The sequence below is a fragment of the Mustela nivalis genome (assembly GCF_964662115.1).
Source record: "Mustela nivalis genome assembly, chromosome: 17".
Lineage (NCBI taxonomy): Eukaryota > Metazoa > Chordata > Mammalia > Carnivora > Mustelidae > Mustela > Mustela nivalis.
In genome coordinates, this window is record NC_139036.1 from 59,220,171 (window position 1) to 59,246,055 (window position 25,885).

General features: G+C 55.7%; 1 protein-coding gene and 1 long non-coding RNA gene across 5 annotated transcripts in view; one reads left to right on the top strand and one right to left on the bottom strand.

Annotated features, from left to right (window-relative positions):
* LOC309850932 overlaps window positions 1–25,885 on the top strand; it is a 180,482-nt gene that overhangs the window by 66,453 nt on the left and 88,144 nt on the right. The gene's annotated exons all lie outside the window — the stretch shown is intronic.
* The window catches only part of USP36 (ubiquitin specific peptidase 36), a 38,220-nt gene that overhangs the window by 9,183 nt on the left and 3,152 nt on the right, over window positions 1–25,885 (bottom strand). For all 4 annotated transcript variants that reach the window (XR_014304488.1, XR_014304489.1, XM_082705410.1 and 1 more), the window contains exons 3-14: window positions 24,121–24,382; window positions 23,352–23,573; window positions 16,660–16,770; window positions 15,886–15,988; window positions 10,655–10,722; window positions 10,089–10,159; window positions 9,538–9,620; window positions 8,569–8,680; window positions 4,924–5,064; window positions 4,360–4,460; window positions 3,523–3,661; window positions 190–855 (exon numbers count right to left, since the gene is read on the bottom strand). Coding sequence is in view for 2 of the 4 variants with exons in the window: in XM_082705410.1 (XP_082561536.1) it covers window positions 190–855; window positions 3,523–3,661; window positions 4,360–4,460; window positions 4,924–5,064; window positions 8,569–8,680; window positions 9,538–9,620; window positions 10,089–10,159; window positions 10,655–10,722; window positions 15,886–15,988; window positions 16,660–16,770; window positions 23,352–23,573; window positions 24,121–24,373 (2,070 nt within the window). In the remaining 2 variants the exon portion in view is untranslated. The remainder of the gene's footprint in view (window positions 1–189; window positions 856–3,522; window positions 3,662–4,359; window positions 4,461–4,923; window positions 5,065–8,568; window positions 8,681–9,537; window positions 9,621–10,088; window positions 10,160–10,654; window positions 10,723–15,885; window positions 15,989–16,659; window positions 16,771–23,351; window positions 23,574–24,120; window positions 24,383–25,885) is intronic.

The following is a 25,885-nucleotide window of genomic DNA, read 5'->3' on the forward strand; positions in this document are numbered from 1 at the left end:
GGGACCCCCAAAGCCCCACCTTGGCCCCCGGACAGCCCTGCCATCTGCAAATGCCTACACCACCTCCGTTCCTCCGATCGGGGGCGGCCAAGGGCCCAGACACGATTCACCCCCTCCCCAGACTGAAACCAAACCTGCTCTGTGGGCCCTAGAGACACACTTCCGGCGGGCAGGCTCCCACACACCCACCTTCTTGGCAGAAAGGGCCAGTTTTTTGGCCGGTGGAGGAGACATGATGTTTGCGGCCTCGGCGGCAGTGCTGCTCAGGACGGGGGACTTGGGCTTCACCACTTTGGAGTCGTCTCCGTCCGGCAGCGCTCTGGACTGTGTTCCCTGAGAATCCCCCAAGCGAGTAGCTCCGCTCTCGGGCGCTTGGGGGCCCTTGGTGGGGTCGCTGCTGGCACAGCGGCCCGGGCTGGAGCTGCAGGAGCCCCTCCCGTGGAGCTCGCGGCTCTCGCTGCCCGCCTTGGGCCCGTGCCCATTGGCAGTCCCTCCGGCCGGGATCCTCGGTGAGGTAGAGAGGGCGGCAGCCCTGCCGTCCCAGGAGCCCTGCCTGGGGCTCTCGCTCCTGCTGCCGTTCCCGCTGCTGGTCCCGTGGAACCCCTGAGCAGCTTTGCGTGACGGGGAGAGGGGCCCCAGGGGAGTTGGTTTCTTGACTTTCTTTCCAGCCTCGTCCAGAGAGGTTGGTGTGGGGGGGGGTGTTTTGGAGAGTCGGGGGGAAGGGGCTCCCACGGACGGCTTCAGAGAAACGTATCCATTCTGAGACTTCAGACTCAACACGGAGCCGTTTCTGGAAACGGGCACACCAACCTCCTCGGGGGCCGGCGGCTTCTTTGTCGGCAGCGAGTCCGGTCGCTGGAGGAGAGCAGAGCAGAGGACATGATCACGCCCTGGAGGGAGCACGGGCCGGCGGCTCCCCACGAGGTCGGAGTAGCCTGTGCAGCGGACAGGGCCCCACCAACAGTCCGAGACAGATCATGTACATGGATGGCCCGTCAAGGCGCTGCTGATATCCTGTGAGCAGTGCGCACGGGGCGTGCATCTGTATGGGCCCTTTACTGACAGCAGGATGGTTTTTGTCAGAAGCAAAGAAACACAAAAAAGTATAAAGGAAAAAATAAAAGCACCAGGGTCCCACCTACTGCCCAAACATGAGTACTGACGGGCCCGCCGGCACCTTCTGCTCTGGAACGGCCCTGCTTTTCGGAGCGGCGCTGGCCTGCACAGCTGCGCCCAGTTCTACCCACGGCCCCCCAGAGCGGCTTCCCACGTGCTCCCAGTGAAGGTCATTAACGCCTGACTGGAACCCACCTTGCCGCATGACATCCCCAGACCTGGCCTGTCTCCAGCTGCCTCGGGAGTGAACGGCGCCCTGTCCTCCAGAGCCCTCCGCTCACCCGGCTCTGAGTCCTGGCTCTGTGGAAACGCCCCCCACGGCCCGGGTCTTTGCTGCTCCCCACCCCTGCCTCCCGCCTAGCGCAGGGTCTCCCAGAATCGGAGCTGAAGAACCATTTGGTTGCTGAACATCTGGCTGAACCGACCACCGAGAGACTAATGCTTCTCCCCTATTCAGGAAATTCCCTGCTTGTCTGCTGGGAGTGGTCACTAGGCTACGGCTCGGGGCGCCGGCACTCCCCTCGAAGGACACCTGCTGTCCTCTCCCTGGGGACAGGGAGGGGGCTCTCCTCCAAAATCTCTGCTAAGTCGACGCCATAGCTGCTCTTGGTGCACCAACCCTCACACCCTGTCATCTGAGTTCATCCGAACTAGTCCGTTATGTGCTAGGAACAGGAGCCTTTTGTTGTGCTTGCTGCAAATATTTTTAGAAGTTTTTTTTTTTTTTAATTTCTAATATATCATGCATAAAAATTCAAATTTTCATTTATCCAGTTCCTTTCTTGTTTTTCTATACTTTTACAGTTTTCTCTGTTCTGGAGGCTTACTGAGAATGCACTTCTACTTCCTCCAAGTTTCTTCTTTTTTCCCTCTATTTTTAAAAATAACTTATCCTTTACTTACATTCTTCCTAAAGAGAACACATCTTGGGGCACCTGGGTGGCTCAGTCAGTTAAGCGTCTGCCTTCAGCTCAGATCATGATCCCAGCGTCCTGGGATCGAGCCCCATGTCAGGCTCCCTGCTTGGCTGGGAGCCTGCTTCTCTCTCTCCCTCTGCCCATGCTCTCTTTCTCAAATAAATAAATACTTAAGCAAAAAAAAAAAAAAAAAAAATCACATCTTCCTGCTGCACTGTAAAACCCTGTCAAACAAACATTTAACTTCATGGAACTTATACTATGTCATTTAAAGTAAAAGGGCTTTTGGGGCGCCTGGGTGGCTCAATGGTTTAAAGCCTCTGCCTTTGGCTCAGGTCAGGATCCCAGGGTTCTGGGATCAAACCCTGCATCAGGCTCTCTGCTCAGCAGGGACCCTGCTTCCTCTTCTCTCTCTGCCTACTTGTGATCTCTGTCTGTCAAATAAATAAATAAAATCTTAAAAAAAAAAAAAGTAAAATGGCTTTTGTGCGAATACCATGTGTGTGGCACATGATCTTTGCAATGCAAATGTGCGTGGCCAGTGGTGTGGCCCTGTGGTACCGACTCCCAGCCTGGAACACAGTGACAACCCCCTTGACCATCAGGCCACGGTTTTTCCCTGCCACGCTCAATCCCAACCCTCTCTTTCTCGCGCACTGGAAGGGAAATGCGGGATCTGCATAAGGACTCGCGCCCTGCGGACCATGAGGCCCTGTGGCCGGCGTCAGGATCTGACCTTCAGACTGAAAGGAAAGAATCAGACACAGACGGCAGAAAGGACCAGTCTGGTTTTGAGCTGTAAGAACTGTGTTGTAAGGAAACTACTCACTACTTTGCTAATAAAACTGATTTGTAGTAGAAAAAGTCAAATACACACAAAAACAACTTTCAACAAAAATAACTTGAAAATGAGGATATTTCCCAACTGTTAACCTTTTACCACATCGGCTTTCTTGCTCACTCACTCCGCGTGTCTACACACGTACGTGTGACATTTCTCTTCCGAACCATCTGAATGTATTTTAGACATGATGTCCCTTTACTCCTACGTATGTCCATGTACATTCCTAAGAACAAGGTCGTTTTCTTAACACACCCGCAGCATAATCATCAAAAGCAGGAAACAAACACTGCTAAGACTTCCCACATTTTCAATACTGAATTCTGAGGATAAAATACATTTCTTCCCAGATGCTTTGGGTCGAGTGTGCATGGCAGCTGGCCCGGGACAGGGGCTCGCCGAGCCACCGTCTGGTCCGCTCACTGGCCAGGTTTTCGCATCACTGTGTCTCCTCCCGCCGCCCTCCCCGTCCCTGATGTCAGCTCCTGACCAACTGGAGAGAGAACGTGGAATAAAACAGGACACGCTGAGCTTCCCTTCCGTCAGGCTGAGTACCCGAGCATGAAGAGGTCTGGGGGCTCCACGGTCCCTTGATAGGCACAGACAGGAAGGTCCGCGGCATAAACACGGATCTTCTGAAACATGTACCTTTCCAGTCAGCAGGGAGCCAACGCTCCCACTGCCAACGCTCTTCTTCAAGTGGTCGGGCACCACAGCTGGACGGCCGGGGCCGGAGGAGACAGTCCTGGGGAGGGAGCCGTCAGGACTCTTCTTCGAGCCTGGAATTCTGTCAAAGGAAGAAATCGGAGTCGGAGATCTCTTACCGAAGCCACAGAGGTGTCCCCAGAGAACCCCAACTCCCCAGGTGAGCTTCTCTGAATTCCCACACTGCTCTGGCAACAGCGCAGGTGTGTCACGGAGCCTCGGAGATGGGCTCAGTGTAAACCGAGAGCCCCGCGCAGCCGAAGGTCCTCTGAGATGAGATTCTCACTTTATCAGAAAGCCAGGGACCCCTCGGTCCCTGCGTCCAAATTTAGCAGAACAGCTATGAAGCAGTAAAAAGGCCTTCAGCCTCCATGTCCTCTGACCTCCAGGTCGCTGACCACCAGCCCTGAGGGAAGGTACCCGGCCTCGACCTCCCGGCTCTGGCAAGGCCCCTCACGGCCACAGAGGAAAGTGCGTCGGTGCCAACCACACACAACGCATCTTGTTTGTGGCAACAGCAGAAAGAGGTAACTTCCCCGTTTCTATTCCGCGGCAGCTCCGCGTGGAGCAGGCCGAGGGAGTCCTGCTGACCTTCCCAGAGGCACTGGCTGTCGCTCAGCTGGGCTGGCGTGGTCGAGAAGAGCCCTTCCCCGGGGACACTCCCAACACCCCCCGGACGTGACCTGCCCGTTCCCCTCCCGTCTCCACGACGCCCGCATAGCAGCAGGCCAGGGAGAGCAGAGGGCAAGCGCCCATGGGCTGAGGGCAGGCGTCACTCACCGCAGATAGAAGAGCACATAGGCCTGCTGGTTCAGAACCACCTTGATGTTGCTGGAATGCACCAAGGAATCGTTCATCTGGTACCACTGTCCGTTGCTTGCCTGCAGCAGCACGGGCACAGGAGAAAACAAAATGGGACGATCAGCATGCGTCCCATAATCCTTAGTCTTTAAAGAAAGAAATAAAAAATCTGCGGAGAAATGCCACATCTCTCCACGTGCTAAGTGAGCAGCAGAACGTCTCACGCTCACCCCGCTCTGAATGGGACCATGAAGTGCGCTTTGAACCCGTTCCTTCCTGGTGCCCCAACAGCTGTGAGCTTTCCCCTTGAAGGGTATTTCAGGTCTGCACGGCCCAGCATCGCCCACCAATATCCCCGGGCTCCAGCATCGGGCCCCAGAAGCAGCCCTCTCCGGCGTCCCATCCGAGGACAGGGGCGCTGCAGCTCCTGGTGGGACGGGCTTTAAAGACATCCTTGCCCCCGTTCCCTGATGCCACAACGGGCCCCCGCACACGGTGACACGGAGGCCACGTCTGGAACCGCCCGCACGTGGGACCGCTGACCTTCACATAGCAGTAGTAGTGGCCGGCGTGGCAGCTGTAGCCTGAGTGGACCAGGACCGCGTACAGCCCATACATGACAGGCTCTCCACTGCTCTGGGACATATAGGGACGGATGTTCAGGAACTCCGGATAGCCCACATCCTGTAGGAAAGCCAAGGATAAGGCAATGAAAATTCATCCGTGGGGGAAAGGGTCAATTCACCCACTCTAGCCACATAAAATGCACGACTCCTCGGCTGGTCTTGGATCACCTGGGGGCAATGCAACCCGGCCTGTGGCAACGCTGCACTAAGAAGCCCCCTGGTCAAAGGTTAAAGAACAGGAGGCAACCAGCCAGCCAACCCACTGACGTGAAACCCTATTTTATTGTCCCATGAAGAGCTGCATGACCTACTCCTTCTGGGCTCCGCACCCACGGCCACTGTCGCCCTCTGCAGGCCCCACGGTGAGGTGAGAGGAACAGCTCAGGCCCTCCCTACCACTGAAGGAACAGGAAGGCAACGCCCAGGTCTGGGTCTTCAGAGAAAAAGGCGTTCAGTCCACGGAGCCAACAGTCACGGGAAGTCAGAACTAAAGCTGCGTGGGTTGGGACAAAGGTCATGCCAGAGTTTACTTCTAAATTTGGCAATTTTTCCGGCCCCTGAGTGGCTCAATTAAGTGTCTACCTTCAGCTCAGGTGAGGATTCCAAAGTTCTAGGACTGAGTCCTGCATCGGGCTCCCCACTCAGCGGGGAGTCTGCTTCTCCCTCTGAGTCTCTCCCCTTCATGCTCTCTCTCACACTCGATAGACAGATAAATAAATAAAATCTAAAAACAAACAAACAAACAAAAAACCCCAAGAAACAAAAAACAAAATCCTGACAATTTTCATAGAGAAGTATTTTCTTTTTTTGCTTTTTGTTTTTTCTTTGAAAGATTTTATTTATTTATTTGACAGAGAGAGAGATCACAAGTAGGCGGAGAGGCAGGCAGAGAGGGGGGAAGAGGCTCCCTGCTAAGCAGAGAGCCCCATGTGAGACTCGATCCCAGGATCCTGAGATCATGACCTGAGCCAAAGGCAGAGGCTTAACCCACTGAGCCACCCAGGTGCCCCAGGAAGTATTTTCAAATATTATTTTTGAATGGTAAGAGATTTACCTTCATTTCTGTCTATACGCACTTTAAAAAAAAAGATTCTTTTGAGAGAGAGAGCAAGCAAAGAGTGACAAAGAAGAGGGAGAGAGAAATTTCAGCACATTCCTTGCTGAGCTCAGAGCCCGGTGCAGAGCTTGATCTCAAGACCCTCAGATCACAACCTGAGCAGGAAATAGGAGTCTGATGCTTTACTGAGCCACCCAGGCACCGTACACATTCTGACTTTTTAAAAATAAAGTCTAGGGGTGACTGAGTGGCTCGGTGAAGTGCCTGTCTCAGTTCAGGTCATGATCTCAGGGTCCTGGGATCAAGCCCCACATCGGGCTCCCTGCTCAGCAAGGAGCCTGTTTCTCCCTCTGCCTCACCAGCTGCTCCCCTGCTTGTGCTCCCCATCAAACAAAATCTTTAAAATAAATAAATAGTGTAATTTACGTAAACTGCACAGCTCTTAGGCGTGCAGCTGGAGGAGTACCGCATGAACGTAACCCATAACCCATCAGGACACAGACATCAACCCAGAAAACTCCCTCGTGCTGCAGAATGGCCCCAACTCAGATACCCACGGCTGTGATTTCTGCCATCACTGATCAGCTCTGCCTGTTCTCAGCTTCACACCCGGACACACAGAGTATGTACTGTGCTGTCTGGCTTCTTTAGGCCCATACAGCATCTGTGGTACTGACCCTACACACCTTCCTCCTTCCAGTGACAAACTGGAAGTCTCGAAAGCCAATATATACGAGATCACGAACCCCAGTGTAGTCTCGCCACATACAGGACGCCAAAACCAGCTTCTCAAACTGTTCCCACGGAAAACTAGTTCCAGGGGATGTCAAGGCGAAAGCAGAGCGATCTCACTGAGCACTGACAGCGTCCCACGGACTCCCTGATGCACTGCACACATGGTAGGATTTAGGCACGTCCACTGTTAGTGAAACGAATACACAAATGGACCCCACACAGTTAACTTCAGAAAATTCTTCACAAGAGGCGCATGGATGGTTCAGTCGGTTGAGCATCTGACTTCAGCTCAGGTCATGATCCTGGGGTATTCTGGGGTCCTGGGATTGACCCCTGTGTCGAGCTCCCTGCTTGGACAAGAGTCTGCTTCTTCCTCTGTCACCCTCCCCTCCCCTGATTTGTGTGTGCCCACTTGCTCTCTCTCTCTTAAATAAAATCTTAAAACAAAAACAACACCTTGACAATAAAGCTCCCTCCTCCTAGAGATTCAAAGTACAGCGCAGATTGTTAATAAAGGCTCTGAGAAGGCCTGCAGTTAAAAAAGGCCCTTGAGCTTGGCAGTTCCCAAACCCTGCTGAGCACAGACTGCTTTCGAAGTACAGCGCAGTTTAAGTATGAAACACAGTACCTTGTAAACATACAGCACAAACATTCTGCAGAAACCAGCGTGGGAAATGCTGATGTAAGCAAGCCCCCGCCACGGCCAGTGAGGAAGTGGAGGCTCTGACAAGTGCCCTGCCCCAAACCATCTAAGTCCATTCTAATCACTTTTATGATAGGACATCTTCTATCAAAACACCGTTGTGCAGGGCACCGGGTGGGCTCAGCCGGGACAGCGTCGGACTCTTGATCTCAGGGTTGTGAGTTCAAGCCCCATGCTGGGGGTCAAGTGATGACTTAAAAAAAAATAAAGGGGCGCCTGGGTGGCTCAGTGCGTTAAGCCTCTGCCTTTGGCTCAGGTCATGATCTCAGGGTCCTGGGATCGAGTCCTGCATTGGGCTCTCTGCTTGGCAGAGAGTCTGCTTCCTCCTCTCTCTCTCTGCCTGCCTCTCTGCCTACTTGTGATCTCTCTCTCGGTCAAATAAATAAATAAAATCTTTAAAAAAAAAAAAAAAAAAAGCCTGCTTCTCCTTCTCCCCCTGCTATGTTCCCTCTCTCACTGTCTCTCTGTCAAATAAAAAATAAAGTCTTAAAAAAAAAAAAAAGATAAAATAAATAAAATACCATTGTACTGAAGTAAGTTTTGGCTCCACCTTCCACAAAAGGCCACAGTGTACAACTGCATCTATGTTCACCACAGAACAGCACATGGTAGAGGAGAGCCCCACAGTGCAGGGTTCGTGCTCATTCTTAAGCAAACCGTGAGTTTGTGTGTTGGGAACATGCCACACATATGCAGAGGCTGGGAAAAAGAACCTAGTTAAGACAGTGGTTCTTGGGGAGCATGGGGGGGCTCCATGGTTAAGTGTCTGCTTTTGGCTCAGGTCATGATCCCAGGGTCCTGGGATCAAGTCCCACATTGGCTCCCTGCTCGGTGAGCCTGCCTCTCCTTCTGCCTGCTGCTCCCCCTGCTTGTGTGCACTCTCTCTCTGTCAAATAAATAAAATCTCTAGAATAAAGAAAAAAAAAAGTGGTTCTTGAACTTGACTGTGCGTGACAACCAGTTAGGGACTCTGTGAACACACACAGGCTCTTGAGCTGTCTTCAGAGATTTTCGGGCACTGGCTCTGGGCGGTGCTGGGGCGACTGGACACCAGGGCCAAGGCTTACCTTCGTGATCTTTCCCCCACTGAAGTTGGCGAAGCGCTTGAGCGAGAGGGTTAAGACGTTGGACGTCCTGTGGATGGTGAAGCGCTTGCTGGCTGGGACCTTCTTCTTGCACCTGTGAGGAGGGCGCGTGGGAAAGGCGTCGGCCGGCGATCCGAGGAACGCTGTCGTCATGGGCCCACAGCGGCGACACCTGCTGTTGGCACAGGGGCTCCCCGGCGGAGGGGCGCGCCCTCTGCATCCCCAGACACAACCCCCGTGACCTAAGCAAAGGAGAGCGGCGCAGGGACCCAAGGACCTGGGGGGAGCAGGACGGCGCAGGGCGACAAGGAAGCTCTTCCCCACAGAACACACTCGGTCCGACACCCGGGTCGCAGCCCTGGGAGACCGCAGGGGCACCTGGAGCGCGTTCGGCCGAGTGAAAGCACCAGGAGTGACAGGGGCGACCCCGGGGGGTGGGGCAGGGACAAAGGAGAGCACACAGCCTCTAGGGCAAGAAAGACAAATTACGTGCAGGGGGAACAGTGTTTTGGCGTGGGATGATAAATCTGAAAAGCGCAACTAAGGAAACTATTCTCCAGCGGCTGCAGCTTCCGAATGAGCCGTTTGCTCATGGGAAGCCTGCGCAGCCCTCAGGAGACCCGGGCCCCGAAGGCAGCTCTCCCTGGGGACGCAGCACGGCAGAGCGGCTGGAGCGCACGGCACGGCCACATACGGTCGCCTCCCACGCTGGGCCCGACGTCCCCAGGAGGGCGCTCCTGGTGCAGCGCACGGGCGACATACACAGACGTGCTCGAGCAACGCTGCAGCTACCTGTGCCCCATGCCCGCCAGGCCTTCTGCATGAGGACCTACGCTCCGCTCTGGGGACCGGATGGCGGCCCGAGAAGGGGGGGCCCGGCCGCAGGAGGGTCAGGCGGGCTCCGGTGCTCCCGACGGCGGGCTCGCTTTGCTGGGGCAAAAGGAGACTTACTTGGCGCACATATAGGCGTTCTCTCCACTCAGGACATCTGGCTTCACGAAGAGTTCCAGAGCGCGCACGATGTTAGCAGCTTGCTGGGAGGACATGGACGGGGGCCACGTCAACCGGGGGAGGCAGCGGACTCCGAACAGGCCAAGTGTAAGGTCTTTTCCAGGCTGAGGCAGCAAACCCCAGCAAGCGGCCGCACCCAAGCCGGCCCGCCGGCTCCCCGGGTGCCAAGGCCCCCGCCCCGGCTGCAGCCACACAGGGCTGGAACGGGATGGGGACTGGCCTCCCCGCAGCCCCCATGCGAGCAGCTCTGTGTCCTGCCCCCACGGTGCGCTCGTGCCTCGGGACACGGAGCTGCACTTTCTCTTCCTGTGTGAATGTGCACAGGGAAAAGGCTAGAAATCCACAAGCAAAAATGGTGGCCCCCTACCTTAAGGCAGGAGGAGTTGCAGTATGTCCCTATCTGCCCGGTGAATGTGCCCTCACTGGCTCCCCTCGCCCCCCAGCCTCCCTGGCCAAGGACAAACATGACAGGGCGGAGCAGTGGTCCGTACCCGGATCTCCAGTGCGACGTCCAGGTAGGGGTCGTATGTGTCCGAGACGCTCTTGCACACCGAGCACTTCACTGCAACAGCACACGGAGGTGATGGGGCGGCTGCAGGTGCCCCCCGCGCGCCACCCGCCGTGTCCCCGAGACTCAGCCTGTCCCTCGTGAACCCCGCTATCTGGGGAGCAGGCTCGCTGACAACCAGAGTCCACAAGGGAACGTCTGTCAAACCCAGCGCCTCACTGCCCAGCGCAGTGTTGGACCTCCGTCACCACCCTGACCGTGGCCTTGGCTGCTCCGAGTCCCCAGCTGAAGGGTAACGGCCATCCACGAAGAACGAAGGAACTCAAGGAAAAATAACGCCACCCTCTTCTACCAATGCGGGACATTCTGCTCCAAACCTCCCTGGAACAGCGACCCACGAGCAGGGGTGCATTTCAGAGGAGGCTGGGGCCAGCGTGGCTGCCCCAGGTCCGCCCACCAGGAAGGGACTCCACCTGGCCGCGGACTCCCTGTCTTCCTGGTTCATGTTCTTATCTTCGACAAAGGGGTAGAGAAAATGCCGTCACTTACCACGGGATCTGAGATAGCCTCCAAAAATTTGATGGACCAAAGTAGTCGCCTGTGTTTGACGATCCAACCTGGAAAGGAGGCCACAACCTTCAGGAGAAAGACAGGAGGCAGCCCCCCGCCCCTTTCACCCCCAGCCCAGCTCGCCCCTGGGGAATGCCCCACACAAGCATGGGTCTGATGCGCTCGCCCTGGCTCTGGGCAGGACCCCGTCGTGCCACAGGGCTCTGATGGGCCCGGCCCACCCCCCGACACCACTTCAGACGTCCGAGACCCTCACCCTCTCCGCAGGCTCCTCGCTCCCCACTGCACGGGAACGAGTGGTCGGAGAAACGCACCTAGTGCACCGAGTCTCGATGACCCGGCGACCCCGTCACCTGGAACGCACCCCTGTCCCCCAGCGCTCCCCACCTCAGTCCTGCCGTCAGCCCCTCCCCTGGCTGCCGTCACACACCTGAGCCTCTTATCTGACGAGAGGAGCGAGCAGGGACAAACCCCCACCTCTGTATCTTTCGGCAGGATAGGAGCGGTCACGGCGAGGGCTCCAGGGTCAGGCCGGCCTCTACTCAAACCCCCAGCCCCATTTACCAGCCAGGATCTGAGGCCGCCCTAGGCCTCGGCTACTGCTCAGCTGCCTCACAGACCCGCGAAACCGAGCACCCCCACCGCACAGCTCTTCGTGTGACGAACGTTCTGCAAACACCACCCTGTCTCTAGCCTCCACTCCTGGTATCTGCCTGCGACCCACGGAATCCAGCTCGGACTCACTCCTCGGAAACCGTCCCCCTCAGAGTCTCCTCTGGGACATAAATCCAGTAGACCATAGTCTTTGTGCTGGAACACGACAGCCCTGGACAGAGCAGCTGGTCCCTCCCGGGCACGCTCCCCTCTCTGCCAGGGCCCCCTGAGCCCCCAGCTTTGCAGATGCCGCTCCTGAGTGCTGACTCCCGGGCCTGGCCGGCACTCAGCACTGCTGCTTCCCAGCACTCTCCTCCCCAGCCTGTGCGTGAACCATGGTGCCCTGCACCGGGCTCCCCCTGCAGTGTGTGGGACTGGCCACGGGACCAGTCACGGGACCAGGCATGACAGTGCAGCCCAGATTCCAGGAGCTCACGGATGAGGGGGCTGCACATGGTGGGGGACCCGCATGAGAACATACCGCCATTCTGCAAAATTAGAAAGTAAGAAACCAACTGCCACCATGTATTTTTACTGCCGTTTGTCAAGAGGAGTTTTTTTTTTTTTTTAAGATTTTACTTATTTATTTGAAAGTGAGAGAGCAAGCACACAAACAGAGGGAGAAGCAGGCTCCCTGCTGAGCAAGGAGCCCGATGCAGGACTCGATCCCAGGGCCCCAGGATCATGACCTGAGCTGAAGGCAGAAGCTTAACTGACTGAGCCCCCCAGGTGTCCCAAGAGGAGGACCGTTTTCCCTCCCCAAATCATCGTGGACATGACCTCAGCACAAACCGGAAGCTTGCTTGTGGCCCGCCACGTGTGATGGCGGCGGCTGAAATCCAGGTGGCCCCGAGCAGGCCTGGCCCGGCCGTGAGAACAGGAGGAGCAAACCATCACACAGAACCCCCTCTCGGGACCCCGAGGCAGAGCAAACTCCAAGCTCAAACCAGCCGTCAGGAGGAAAAAAGCCGGATTCCAGAAAGCTGCCTTCAGCAGACCCACGGGAGCCCTGCTGGATGGAGATGCAGGCTGGTCTCGGGAACACCGAGGGAGAGACCAGGGACTAAAGGCAGCCCTAGAGTCACCCAGAAACCCCGGCAGAAGGAGGAGCCTGCCGGGTCCTAAGACACAGGCCATGCCAAGGGCTGTCCAGTGCTTAGCCTCCGGGACACGAGGCACCCTGGATCGAGACCCACGCAAACCACTGGAGCCAGGGGTGGTGCCGAAGCGGCCTCAGTCCCGCCCGGGCACCGGCGGAGGAAGACGAGAGCAAGAGCCCCCGACCCTGACTGTGAGGACCAGCCCTCGGAAGCAAGCACCAGGCAGACAGAAAGAGCAAGATGCGATCCCCAGCTCACCTAAAAACCCTCAAACAGGTGTCCAGAGAGAAAAAGACCGGCGTGACAAGTTTCGCAGATGGAGAAAGCGAACGAACGTGGGGCCGTGACGAAATCACGCTGGGAACGAAGTGGGAAGGCGAGGGGCCCAGGCGAGAAGAGGTTCAAGTGGGCGCGGGGGAGGGCGCGATGAGGCAGAAAGCAGCCGGAGGGGAGGTCGAGAACAAGCAGGCCGCCGGGGAGAAGGCGGTCCTGTAGGAGACCCCCGTGACTGGAGGCCCTGACGCAGGCCTCTAACACCGAGCCGATACCGTCACGTGCTCCGGAGGGGACAAGGCTCTGACGACTGCGAGTGTCCCCGCTGAGGACAGGATGCAGGGCGCACACCCCACCGGGGAAACCGCACCCGGGGGCACGACACACGGATGCACAACGTCTGCCCCATTTACCGTCGTGCGCTCTCGAGCCACGACACTCAAACTGAGCTGAACAAAGTGACAGCGCTTGGCGCTTGGCTGGCAGAAACGGTTTCTGCGCTCATGATGCCTGAGTCCTCGGGGCCACAGGTGCAGCCTCTCGTCGTCCCTGGTCAGGTGTCTATCAAACCGACCGACGACGGTCAGCTCTAAAGATGCTCCGAGTGAAATCCTTGGGCTTTAAACAGTGAACGAAGATCCTGAATCGTCTCGGTAAGGTCCTTGCAAGGTCAAGAGAGGGCCCGGCCTCGGGCTTCCGGAGCCCCGCATCCCCAGCCCAGGCTGCCTGGGAAGCCCTGGCAGGAGGACAGGTCCACCCAGCCCGGGCTTACTGAATACGGGAAACACTGAAGCAAAGCTGGGGACGAACGCGGGAGGAGAACACAGTGAGCTAAGAGGTAAAGCACCTACAAGGCAGGCGGAGACGGAAGGATGGAGGTGCCGGGCCCCCAAACACTGACACACAGAACCACGGTCCAGAGAAGAGCAAGGCCATGCGCAAGCGTGCGTGGAGAGGCATTACTGGGTCGGAGATCCACGTCTTCCGAGCTGCGGCAGCTAAGACACAACTGCACAAAGGGAAACCGGAGAGAGGGAGAAACACGGCCCATGTGCCCTCATTGTAAGCCTCAGCATCACGGCCGGGCCAAGACGCAACTCCAGTCATCACAACAGATGGAGAGGGCTGAACTCGCCTACGGATGAAACAGGCTTTCAACAAAGATGGGACCGTGTGGGTATGTGACCACAGCCGCGTCTACCGAGAAAAAGCTCCAGGAGGCCCAAGGAGGCGGGCACCTGCCAGAGAGAGGAGACCAAACACCGGCCCAGCGCAGAGACCGAGGCGGAGGCAGCGAGCACGCCGGGGCAGGCGGCCGGGCACCCGACCACCCGCCGACGCAGAGCACGCCGGGGCAGGCGGCCGGGCACCCGACCACCCGCCGACGCAGAGCACGCCGGGGCAGGCCCCGCGCGCACAGGTCACAGGGCCGGCACGAGCGAGGCCCGCGAAGCAGAAACAGCATGAATGTGCTCTGCCCACACGTCCATCTAGTCTCAGACAGAACTGAAAGGAAAGTCACTTCCACCTGCACATCAAACTGGCTCGTTCAGCTGACACGACTCCTACTTTTTCTCACTTCACGAGGAGCAGCAACGCCCTTCTCGCGGACGGGTATGCGGAAAGCATTCCACAACCCCCTGCACGGGGGCCTGGCCGTGCCTGGCTCACCTGACGTCAGCCACGCGCATCCTTCCGCCAACACCCGGCCACTACTGTGCCCCGGACCACGGAAGGCTCATAGCCACCCACCCTGCTGCCCAGACGACACATGTGGACGCCCCCCTACTGCCCACAGCCCCAACCCTGAACCTATCCGTCCTACCTAGCAACCCGGCCCGTCCCCCCAGATGCTCCCATCCCTGCAGCATCGGAGTCACAGGCTGGCGCGGTGGCATGGTCAGCTGCTGTCCTCAACCTCCCCGGTGATTCTGCCGTATGACCAGGGCTGGGAGCCCCTAGGGGACGTGCTGTACCTACCTGCGTGGCAGGGAGGCCACACGCCCTCCCCACCTGCAGGCCTCCCCCGGGACCAGCCACATTCCTTACCTCCTCCCTCCCCCATCTCAGCCCCACAGGGACTCCTAGCAGGCCTCCTGCGGGTAAGAGGGCAGCAGAATTCTCCTGGGAACAGCTCCCAGGATCCCTCCGCGACAGCACTTGCCACGTGACCTTGTAGACACTGGCCAGTATCCGGCTTATCCCTCCCTCTCTGAGCTCCTCCCAAGAACCCAGTCTTTCCCCTGGAAGTGCCCAGTGTGAACCCAGCGCCTGGCACGCAGGCAACATGGGCAAAGACCTCAAATCGTTAGCTAAGCCCAGGGCGGGGAGAGCACCGAAGGGCAGCCCCAGCGTCCGTCCGCCTCTAGGGACCGAAGCGGAAGAGCATGTGACCGCGATACACATCTCAGTACAGCGAGGGACAGATGCCAGAGGAACCCATGGCACGTCTTCTCAGGGTTTAAAAAGAACCGCATCACCGAGACCAGAGGTTTCCCACGATCACAGCTACTACCCGACTTTGTTGAAGGACATTCCGGATGCTCAAGCTGTTTAAGGAGCATTTCCAGGTTCCAGGACTCAGTTCTACCCCAAGCCCAAGCAACAGCCCTAGAACAGGGAGCATTTTCAGCCTATTTCCTTTTGTCTGAACCCAGGCGCCAGGAGCTACAAAAACATCCCTGACCGTAACTGTTTCACGAAAGGGAAGACGTGGCAGGAAGTCAGCGACCTGTCACGTGCGTCTGTCTCTGCTTTCCCCTCCGAAATGAAGACATCGTAACCAAGCAGAATGAAGCCTGTCACACACCTCCCGTCCTCAGATGTCCCCGCGCTGTCATGAAGACGCTGGCATCCCTACCCCCCACCCTGTCTCACAAGCACGAGGTGGTTTTTAAGAGATGGAAAGAGTCCAGGACAATAGCTGAAGGCCCTCAGAAGCACCTGCCAAAACGTTTCCCTGCAGCGAGCTGCAGGGACGGGGCTCCCCCTCGGTGCCCGCCACCGCCCCCCCGTCCCGGCATGGAGCTGCGCGGGCTGTGGGAGCGGTCCTGCACCAGAGCTTCAGCAGGCGCGGGACCTGACCCGGGTGTCCGCGGAGCGCGCCTGCCTCCCCGAGAACGGGCTTTGGCTGCCCCCACGGCAGCGGGGTCTGAAGCCCCTCAGGACAGAGGAGGCACATACTTGGCGCAGCCGTTCAAACAGGCCTTCTGCATAGCGTCCACGATATACCGGAGAAACTCATGTGCATCCTCTTGGTTCCCAAAGCGGAAGTGCCGAGCAATTTCTAGAGAGAGAGAGAAGCATCAGACCAGCAGGGACGAGCTCACGCCTTCTCCCCCATCTCCCACCGCTGTGTGCTCATCGGCGACGCCCGCCGTCCCCGGGGGCCAGCAGCAAGTGAGGGAACCAAGAGCTCAGCAGGAACCACGTGTCCCAACCCCAAGCGCTCGCGGCGGGGGTTTTCTTAGGCGACCAGAGGGCCCACACTGTCCATCCTCCACAGGACGGCACGGATGCTGCACATCAGCGGGCACTAAGGGTGGGAAAGCCTCTATGAGCTAGTTTTCCAGGAGCCGGCACAGAGCACAGGCAGGTCACAAGGACGCCGCACAAGGTTTCAGGAACCAACTGACCTGTGTCTTCTACCAAGCAAACAGGCGTCTGTGCTAACTGGTCCTGGGACATTCGGAAAAGCCCCAGCCTCCCCCTCCTCCCTGAGACACAGCCCCCAGCTGGCCCAAGCATCTGCATCCGTTAAGGGGTCAGCGCCCCCTGCCTCCTGACCCACACCAGCCCCTCAGTCGGTACCACCACGTGCTCTGAAGTCTGTGACGGGAGGTCGTAGGACTCCTGGGGTTTGCTGCTGACTCCTCCCCACGTCCCCAGTGCCCTGCGCCCCCAGCGCCACCACAGACGGGCTGAGCCGCCCTCTGGTCGGGGCCGGGGGACTCTTACTTTTCAGGTCTCGGATGAAGGAGACGGGCTTGATGGCGTTGCCGCTGTTGGCGAAGGCCTGGACCATGTGGTTCTGCATGAGGCACAGCATACAGAAGCTGCCTTGGTGACCTGCGCGGCACGAGGCGGTCCTGGTTGGTCAGAGCTCCCCACTCGCTCCTGACGCCCCCGTCCAGACTGCGGTCCCCACACGCACCCCACCCCAGGCTTGTGCTACTGACCTGTGTGAGCCCTCTCTGTGCGCCCTTGGTGCTAGTTCCTGATAAGAAGAGTAAGTCTGACTCTCAAAATCAGCTTATAACATGTCGTCCACCTTCTAACCTGTGCCACGTGGTCAGTAAGTGAGAATGTTCTAGGGATTCCCGACAACCCTGAGTCTGCTCCTCAAACATGGAATCCCGTCCACGGTGACACAGCTCTGCCTCCGAGAGCCCAGGCGGCCAGAGCGCGTGGCCAGACTGTACAGGACAGGTGCCGGCAGAACTCGACGTACAAAGGGGGCCCAACTGAGACCACAGGCCGCGGCCTGCCAGCCCCTGCCACATCCAAAACTCTGTTGCTGCTTGGGCAGCAGGCTGGAGATCGGGACCTTCTAACCTTTATTACAAATTAAGAGATCTTTTACGCACAAAGCACAAAGCCTGTACCACTCAGATCCAGTTGAGGTATCTTCAAAGTAAAATGCCGCTGTCACAGTGACGTCCCCTCCATCACACTGCCCGGAGTCTCTCGCTGGAGGAACCACTAACCTCAGTGGGTCCCGACTGCTCCCGTTAATGTAGTTCCTACACACGTGTAGACCCACATGCAGCAGGTGTGGGTAAGCTTGCTTTGCACAAACTACACCACGTGGTATGTAGTGGTCAGTGGTCCTGACGCAGCTCTGGGCCCTTCACATAGACTAGAGCTTCTCACCCAACGGAGAAACCACAGTTCACGTACGTGTTCCTGCTGACACACACGGATCCTTCCGTGTTCCTGCTATCACAGACAATCCTGCACCCGTCTTGGTGTCCAACGTTCTCGAAGGCATAAACTCACCAAAGACTTCTGGGTCCAAGGGCAAACCCACGATCAGTGCGGTCTCAGATACACTCCAGTACTGCCCAAGCAGACCCGGTCGTAACACAAAATGCACCAGCTGTCCTCCCCGTGCAACAGCTCTCCTCACCCAGGTACTTCGACCCACTCCAAGTCAGTAACAAAGCAGCCTGCAGTCTGTGCTCTTTAGAAACAGAACATAGCTTGGGCTGGCAAAGATGTGGAGGGATGGGGACCACTCGCTGTGCACCGTTGCTGGGGATGCACACTGCTCCAGCAGCTGTGCACCGTTGCTGGGGATGCACACTGCTCCAGCAGCTGTGCACTGTTGCTGGGGATGCACCTGCTCCAGCAGCTGTGGAAAACAGGAGGGTGCTCCCTCAAACAATTAAAAAAAACCAGAATTCCCAAACAGCAATCCCACTTCTGGGTTTACACGTAGAAGAAACGAAAGCAGGGCTCAAACAGGTTCTATGCACCAGCCTTCCCAGCATTATTCATAAGATGTAACAGAAGCCAAGTGTCCACCAACAAGTGAATGGGTAAGAAACGCAGGATGTACGCACAACAGACTATTACTCGGCCTTAAAAGCCGATCTGACACCTGCCATACCACCACGGATGAACCTTGAGGATGTGATGCCGCGTGAAGCCGGCCGGTCACAGGAAAATCAATACTGTAGGATTCTGGTTCCGCGAGTGGCTGGAGTCGCCCAGCTCACAGACAGAAAGGAGGAGGGTGGGCACCAGGGGCTAGGGGAGGGGGACGGGCAGTCAGGGTTGAAGGGGCAGAGCTGCTGTGTGGGAAGAGGAAGGAGCTCTGGAGATGGATGGCTGCACCATAACGTAAATGTTTTTAATGCCTCTGAGCGGTACACCCAGAAGTGGTCAATTCTGGGGCACCCAGATGGCTCGGTTGGTGGAGCATTTGACTCGACCCAATGGCCATGAGTTTGAGCCCCACGTTGGGCATAGAGAGTACTTGGGGAAAAAAATTAAAAGAAAAAGTTTTAAAATGGCAAATTTTACATTATATGCATTTACCCCAGTACCGAAGTTTTATCTTAAAAAAAAAAAAAAAAAAAAAATGCTAGGGGCACCTGAGTGGCTCAGTGGGTTAAGCCGCTGTCTTTGGCTCAGGTCACAATCCCAGGGTCCTGGGATCGAGCCCCACGTAAGGCTCTCTGCTCAGTGGGGAGCCTGCTTTCCCCTCTCTCTCTGCCTGCTTGTGATCTCTCTCTCTCTGTCAAATAAACAGATAAAATCTTTTAAAAAAATAAATTAAATAAAATAAATAAAAATTTTAAAAATGCTACCCCTCCCAAATTAAGAAATTAAAAAAAAAAAATGCTACTACATACACAACCCCTCTGGAGGATTCTTGGAAAAGTTTGTATGAGCACCTTTACAAAAAGGGGAGACTTTCACTTCTCATTTCAGAGCTTTTGGATTCTTCTGACCCTAACCATTAATTATTTTTAAAATGACAATAATGCCTGAGGGGCTCAAATTTGGGCAAAAAACTAAAACATGCTATTAAAAGAACTTAAAGGGACGCCTGGGTGGCTCAGTTGGTGAAGCAGCTGCCTTCGGTTCAGGTCATGATCCCAGCGTCCTGGGATCGAGTCCCACATCGGGCTCCTTGCTCCGCAGGGAGCCTGCTTCTCCCTCTGACTCTGCCTTCCACTCTGTCTGCCTGTGCTCGCTCTCGCTCGCTCTCTCTCTGACAAATAAATAAATAAAATCTTTAAATAAATAAATAAATAAATAAATAAAAGAACTTAAACACAAGCATTCACAATTGCGGAGTTTCAGAGTGAGGCAGAGGGACCCTGGGGCCTTCACAGCACAGGCGTCCCGAGGGAGGGCGAGAGCCCACCGCAAAGAGGGGCAGATCTTGGCTGCTTCCACTCATGCCCTCGCTCCCATGGGCTGGAGAGTATGTGTGGCGGGTTACAGGGACTGCCGGTGTCACCGCCTTTGGCTACACCAACCCTAACCGAGCTGACGAAGGTTCAGCCGAGGAAGCCGGCTGAACAAGAGAAGGACAGAGCGACCGAAGTCCAGAGAGGGGGGTTTCCTTACCACAGTCACGAGAGAAGAACGGTGCTGGGTGCCGGGGGGCTCAGTCAGCTGCGTGTCTGACTCTTGATCTGAGCTCAGGTCATGATCTCAAGGTCACAGGACTGAGCCCCACCTCAGGCTCTGCACTGGGCCTCTGAGTCAGCTTGAGAGTCTCTCTCTCCCCCATTCTGTCCCTCCCCCCACCCAAGTGCGCACTCCCTCCCTCTAAAAAAAAAAAAAAAAGGCTTAAAAAGACAAAAAAAAAACAAAAAAAACCCCACAATGACAGCCCAGTCAAGTCTTGCTAAAAGTCTACCCAGAATGCGTGCGACATCACCAAGGTCACTACCGAAACAGATTTATGACCGACTTCACCTGCCGGGGCCCGGTGCCTCAGTATGTCAACTCCAGCCACCGCGGAGCCATCACCATCACAAGATGCTTAAAATGCCATTTCCTGCGCATGTCACCTTTCACTCATTTAAAAAGCAGCAACATAATGAAGCTCCCCGAAGACCTCACACAAGCGCGCATCTGGACGCGGTCCCTCTCTTGCTCCCGTCTCCCTGCCTCCGGCTCTATCCCGATTTCCTGACTTATTTTCATTGTTCACCAATTTTAAAAAATCATTTTTTAAGTCTCATCCCCTACGTGGATACCTAAACACTGTATCGTCTTGTTTTCCAACTCCATAAATAACCATCCAGGCTGGACGCAATCTCTGGGGCTTTTCTGGGCACCGGGCGGCGGCGCGCACGAGCGGTCTTCCTTCCCCGCTGCTACCTCGCTGACACCCCGGCAGGGGCCCGCGCCGCGTTTCAAGCATCCGTCCTGCTGACGGGCACCTGAGCGGCTTAGTTTGCTGCCTACAGATGATTTCACACACAGGCGTCCTGGCAGGCACGGACCAGAGCTCTTCTGCAGGAGGAGACCCGCTGGCTGGTAGGTTGCCTGGAAGCTGAGGCCAGTTCAGACGACCATAGAAGGTTCTCCTCATCCTCATGCTGACACAGTACCGCTCGGCCTCCGCAGGCACACCCATCGCAAAGGCGTCACTTCACCTGTCACCACTTCGAGAGCATGTCCCTGGTTCCCGTCTCTCCCTACACTCAAACCACGAGTTTCCTCTTCTGTAAAATGCCGGTTCGGAATTTTCTTTTGCTTTTTTAGGAGTGCTCTTTCCCTTGTTGGTCTGAATGATTTCCACATTCTTGGTAGCGATCCTTTGTGGGTTGTGTGTCCTGGGTCTTGCCTCCAGGTCGTAGCTCCCTGTTTGCCTTTTAAGTGTTTTCTGGAAACAAATGTTAACTTCAATGCAGCTGAATGTGTCATTTTTCTTTTGTAGTTGGTGCCGTCTGAGCCTTAAGAAATCTCCCATCCCAAGGTCAGAAGGAGATTTACCAATGTTGGTTATAAGAATCTAACATTTACTTTTGATATTAAATTTTTAACGTGTTCTCTGAGCACAGGTGTGCTGTGAAACGGGGATCCTATTCGCTTCCTTCATATGTAAGCCCGAGCTCTTGTGATGTTTCATTCATTTCAAATGGGAGACACGTGAAGAACCGACACGTCACACACCTCCAGGTGTACCGCAGGGCCTTGGGCTCTATTCCATTCCTTCAGTGAGCGGGTCCCCTCCCTGACCCAAAACTATGATGTCTGAATCTAACTTGACAAGACTTCATAGTTGCTAAGGTGCCTCTCTTCGCACAGTCTCCTTCAGAGGTGTTTTGGTGATCTGGGGTCCTTTGCCCTGCTTTTCCATAGAAATGTTAGGATCAGGTGGAGTCATGTTAATTGGGGGGAATCAACGTTTTGTGGCAGTGAGGCTTCCCTCTGAAGGCAGCTCTCTTCAGGTATGTAGACGACCGTATCATGTCTTCCTGTGAAGGATTTCTTGGTAAATTTAAACCTAGATGCTCTATCACTTTGGTTGTGATTCTGAATTTTACAGCGACAAATAAATTTTTTTTAAGATTTTATTTTATTTAAGATTTTATTTGACAGAGACAAGTAGGCAGAGAGAGGGGGAGGCGGGCTCCCTGAGAGCAGGAGCCTGATGCGGGGCTCGATCCCAGGACCCTGAGACCATGGCCTGAGCCAAAGGCAGAGGCTTTAACCCACTGAGCCACCCAGGCACCTACAGTGGCGAACATTTTTAAAAACTTTGTTATTTGGTGTAGAGAAATTCAACTAACTTTTTTTTTTAATACTAATATCATATCTCGTCCCACTGCCAAATTTCTACTTAGATTCTCTCGCTTTCCAACGTAGGAATGTCATTTTCAGGGAACGACAGCGCGCTCCCTCCTTTTCCCTCCTAGGGCGCGGCCGGGGCAGCACCGACACATCTTCAGCACAAGTGGCGAGAGGCCCTTGCTCCCGTCTGCATTCTGAAGGATGTGCTTCCAGCATTTTCCTATCTGGAACGTTCTTCTGCATGCCTAGTAGATGCCCTTTATCACGGTAAGGGAACTCCTTCCTGTTGCTCCTTCGCTAGTTTATCATAAACTTCTTCTGGGGGCACTACTTTCAGGCGACCTCTCTCTTTCAATCTGTCGATACAGTAATTAAGGAAGCAAACTTAGCAGTCTCCTCCGTAGCACTTACCGTGAGCCAAGTACTATTCTGAGCACTTTACGTCAGTCGTTCAAGCTTCCCAAGACCTCTATTGGGGAGATGATATTCTTACTTGGCTGATGAGGAACAGGAAGCTTCTAGAAGGTTAGGTAACATTCCAGGGATCACAGCACTTCGGGGCAAAGCCAGGACAGGGCGCAGCAGGCCCAGCTCCGGAGGAATGGGTTCGCCTGCCGTGCTGTGTGCATTCCACGGTCCCACTCCGAGGACAGCCCTGCATCACCAGGACGAACACAAGCCACTTGCAGTGTGGCAGAGACGACTGCCTGCGGCAGTATTCGGTCTAGAAGTTCTGTAACTACACTCGTAAATGGGACCGTACTGTTGCTTTCTCCTCCTGTACCTGCTTAATTCTGTTACCTGAGAATCTAATAAAGTGAGCTGAGGGTTCTCTATTCTCTGGCAGAATCTGTTTCTCTAAATTTTCATAAAGCTCATCCAGAAGCCATCTCAGCCTGGTATTTTCTTCATGGGAAGATTTTTAGCCACCAACCTAATTTCTTGAACAGTCAGCAGGCTTTCTGCTTGCTCTGGTTTTGCTCCCTGACATTTTATTTCACCTTTGTCCTCTCACATCTCTGGGGCACACTGCGTAAGGGACACAGCACAGACGGGTACCCCCGTGGATGTGGGGTCATCGAAGGGACATTTTTTTTGAAGGTACATGTTTTGTACGTGTTTTTTAAAACACCTTTCTCCCCTTGGGTACTCATTCCCAGAACAGGCTGGGACCAACACTCCACCCCAGTGCCCGGCTCCCATGGCCTGGCCTGCAGCAGGCACACGGCAGATGCAGCTTTCATCAGAAACTATGTCGCAGGCTCCGCTCCTGAATCTGCCCCGGGCCAAGGGCTGCTAGCACCACGGCCGCATGGGTCCATCTCCCCAGGACACCGGCCGGTCCCCGCGCCTCCCAGCCCACCCGTAGGGCCAGCGGCACTCACAGTTGCGAGTATGTTCCTTGGAGAGCAGGTAGCTGGCCAGAGGCGGGGTATAGGTCAAGCACTGGAGGGTCGAGTTCAGGAAGCAGGTGTTGCCGAGGTTGTGAAGCCCCGCTCCCACGCGGTAAACCCGCTCCCACTTCAGCGACAGCCGCTCCGTGGGGAAGAGCACCTTCTGCGGGGCGGGGACGCCATCACCACCGCTCTCGTATGCGTGCTCGCTGCCTGTGAGAAGGAGACAGGGAGGAAAGCAGGGCTTCAGTCTGCGCCCGGGGAGTCATGAAAAAGAAATCGCCGACAGGCGTACTCCGACTCCGCGCGCACTTGCCAAGACGCGGTGTCCAAGAGTAACCAGTGTCCCCTGGCAGTTACTAGAAAGCCCCGGTGAAAACCCAGTCATCCCGTGGCTCCCGCGGACTGCTCAGGTCTGGAATTCCAGGAGCCCTCGTGGAGGAGGAGACGACACCCCGGGAACGAAGAGCTAGAGCCAGGCCTCAGCACTCCGAAGCCCGGCCTGTTTCTCCCGCTCGTTTCCTAGCCCCGCTTTTGATCCTATCAAACACACACAGTCCCAAGGGTTCCTAATGATACAGATGCCATCGTGAGGCAACCCCGCGTCGCTACTTCCATAACTACAGAGCACCGACCCCAGAGAAGCTTCCCCACTCCGACCACATCTGCTCTTGTTCCCCCACTCTGCCAACACTCCGCCCGCCGCACGGCCAACACACAAGGGTGGGGCCCCTTCTGCCCACCCCCCGGGCATCCGTACCCTGTCTCCTGGCCTGTGGCTCGTCTGCACTCCTGTGGCGACTCACTCCCTCTGTTTTAGGGTTCAGCAAGACATATTTGCTCTTTAAGGACTCCAGCTGATAGGAGAAACTCTTGCTGGCTGGCTCGAACTCGATCTTCTGTAAAAGGACTTTCTTGGCAGAGGAGGCCAGAAGCTTCCCCAGGTCCCCATCGTCGGCCGAGTCCTTGCGGCCGGGTTTCAGGGCTTCCTTCAGCTTATCGACTATGGGCATGGTGCATCACTGTGGGGACAAGAAGGAGCACAGAGTGACGAGTAACTAAGCCCCAGGAACAAAGTGTCACTTCTCTGAAAGTCCCCTCACGTCTTTCCGGACGCTGAGCACTACCAAGGCTACTCTGGCTTGGCTGCCAGCACCACGAAGGAGGTGTGAGACACGGAGAAACACTACCAACCGCCGTGACAGAGCCCGTGCCTCCGTCAGGAAGGGAAGGCACTTCCACAAACAGCACTAAAGAGACGATGGTGGCCCCGGGAAGCCGGAGGGCCCCGCAGCATGTCCTTGTTGAGCGACTTCGGGCCCCGGCTTGGTGCAATCTCCTCTGGGGGTGACCACATGGTCCTAACGTCTGCTCAAGAACGGGGCGGGGGGGGGCACCTGGGTGGCTCAGTGGGTTAGGCCACTGCCTTCGGCTCAGGTCATGATCTCAGGGTCCTGGGATCGAGTCCCGCATCGGGCTCTCTGCTCAGCGGGGAGCCAGTTTCCTCCCCTCTCTCTCTCTCTCTCTGCCTGCCTCTGTGCCTACTTGTGATCTCTCTCTGTCAAATAAATAAATAAAATCTTTAAAAAAAAGTTAAAAAAAAAAAAAAAAAGAACAGGGGAACACTGGTGCTCGGAAGACACTCTGGCTGCACACACAGACCACACGCTTCCAGAATGAGCGTGGTGAGTTACAGCACACGCCTCTGTGCTCGAGCTTGTGCTCTTCCAAACGAAGGCCAGAGGGCACGGGTCATCAATGAAACACTGCGAGTCCACACTGACCCACACTGGAAGTGCAACACACGCAACAGATCTCAAAGACTTGGTGTAAGAATGTAAAATAATCCTGAGCCAGGTTACAGGCTGAAATGATAAAATTTTACACACACTGGGTTAAGGAACATGAAAATCAATTTCACTTGCTTTTTATTACTTATGTGGCTACCAGAAAATTTTAAATTATGCGTGTGGCCTGTGTTATCGGACATCGCTTGTACAGATGATCGTTCTGAAAGTGAGGGAGGGGAGACGGGACAGCGGGGAGACGGGACAGCGGGGAGACGGGCAGGTTCCCGCAAGTCATCCAAATCTCAAGAGGGGTATGACAGCTCCGGGTGGAGAGTGGCAGGCCTGGCTTATTCCCACACCTATCGGCTCTAAATTCCAGGGACAACCACTGTGACCTCCCAGGTCCCCTATTCTGTGTAAAACAGGGGCTGAAAGCAGCACCAAAGGTGGATTTGAGGTTACCGCGGGGAGAGTGTGCTGCAGCGCTGGAAACACGACTGACCGGGAATCCCCCCCAGTCACCTCTGACTGCAAGTCACTACCTTTCAACTCAACCATCCCAGCCAGAGCTCAAAGGCAATCTGAGTCACAGTTAGAAAAATAAGTTGGTTAACTGCTCACTGTCATCAGAAAAAGGAGGACTCCGTTAGGTACCCGGCACCCAGTCAGCCACAGGGCACTGCCGTGGCAGGAGGAGCCTGAAACTTAGTGACAGCATCTCTTACTAAGCCGTTC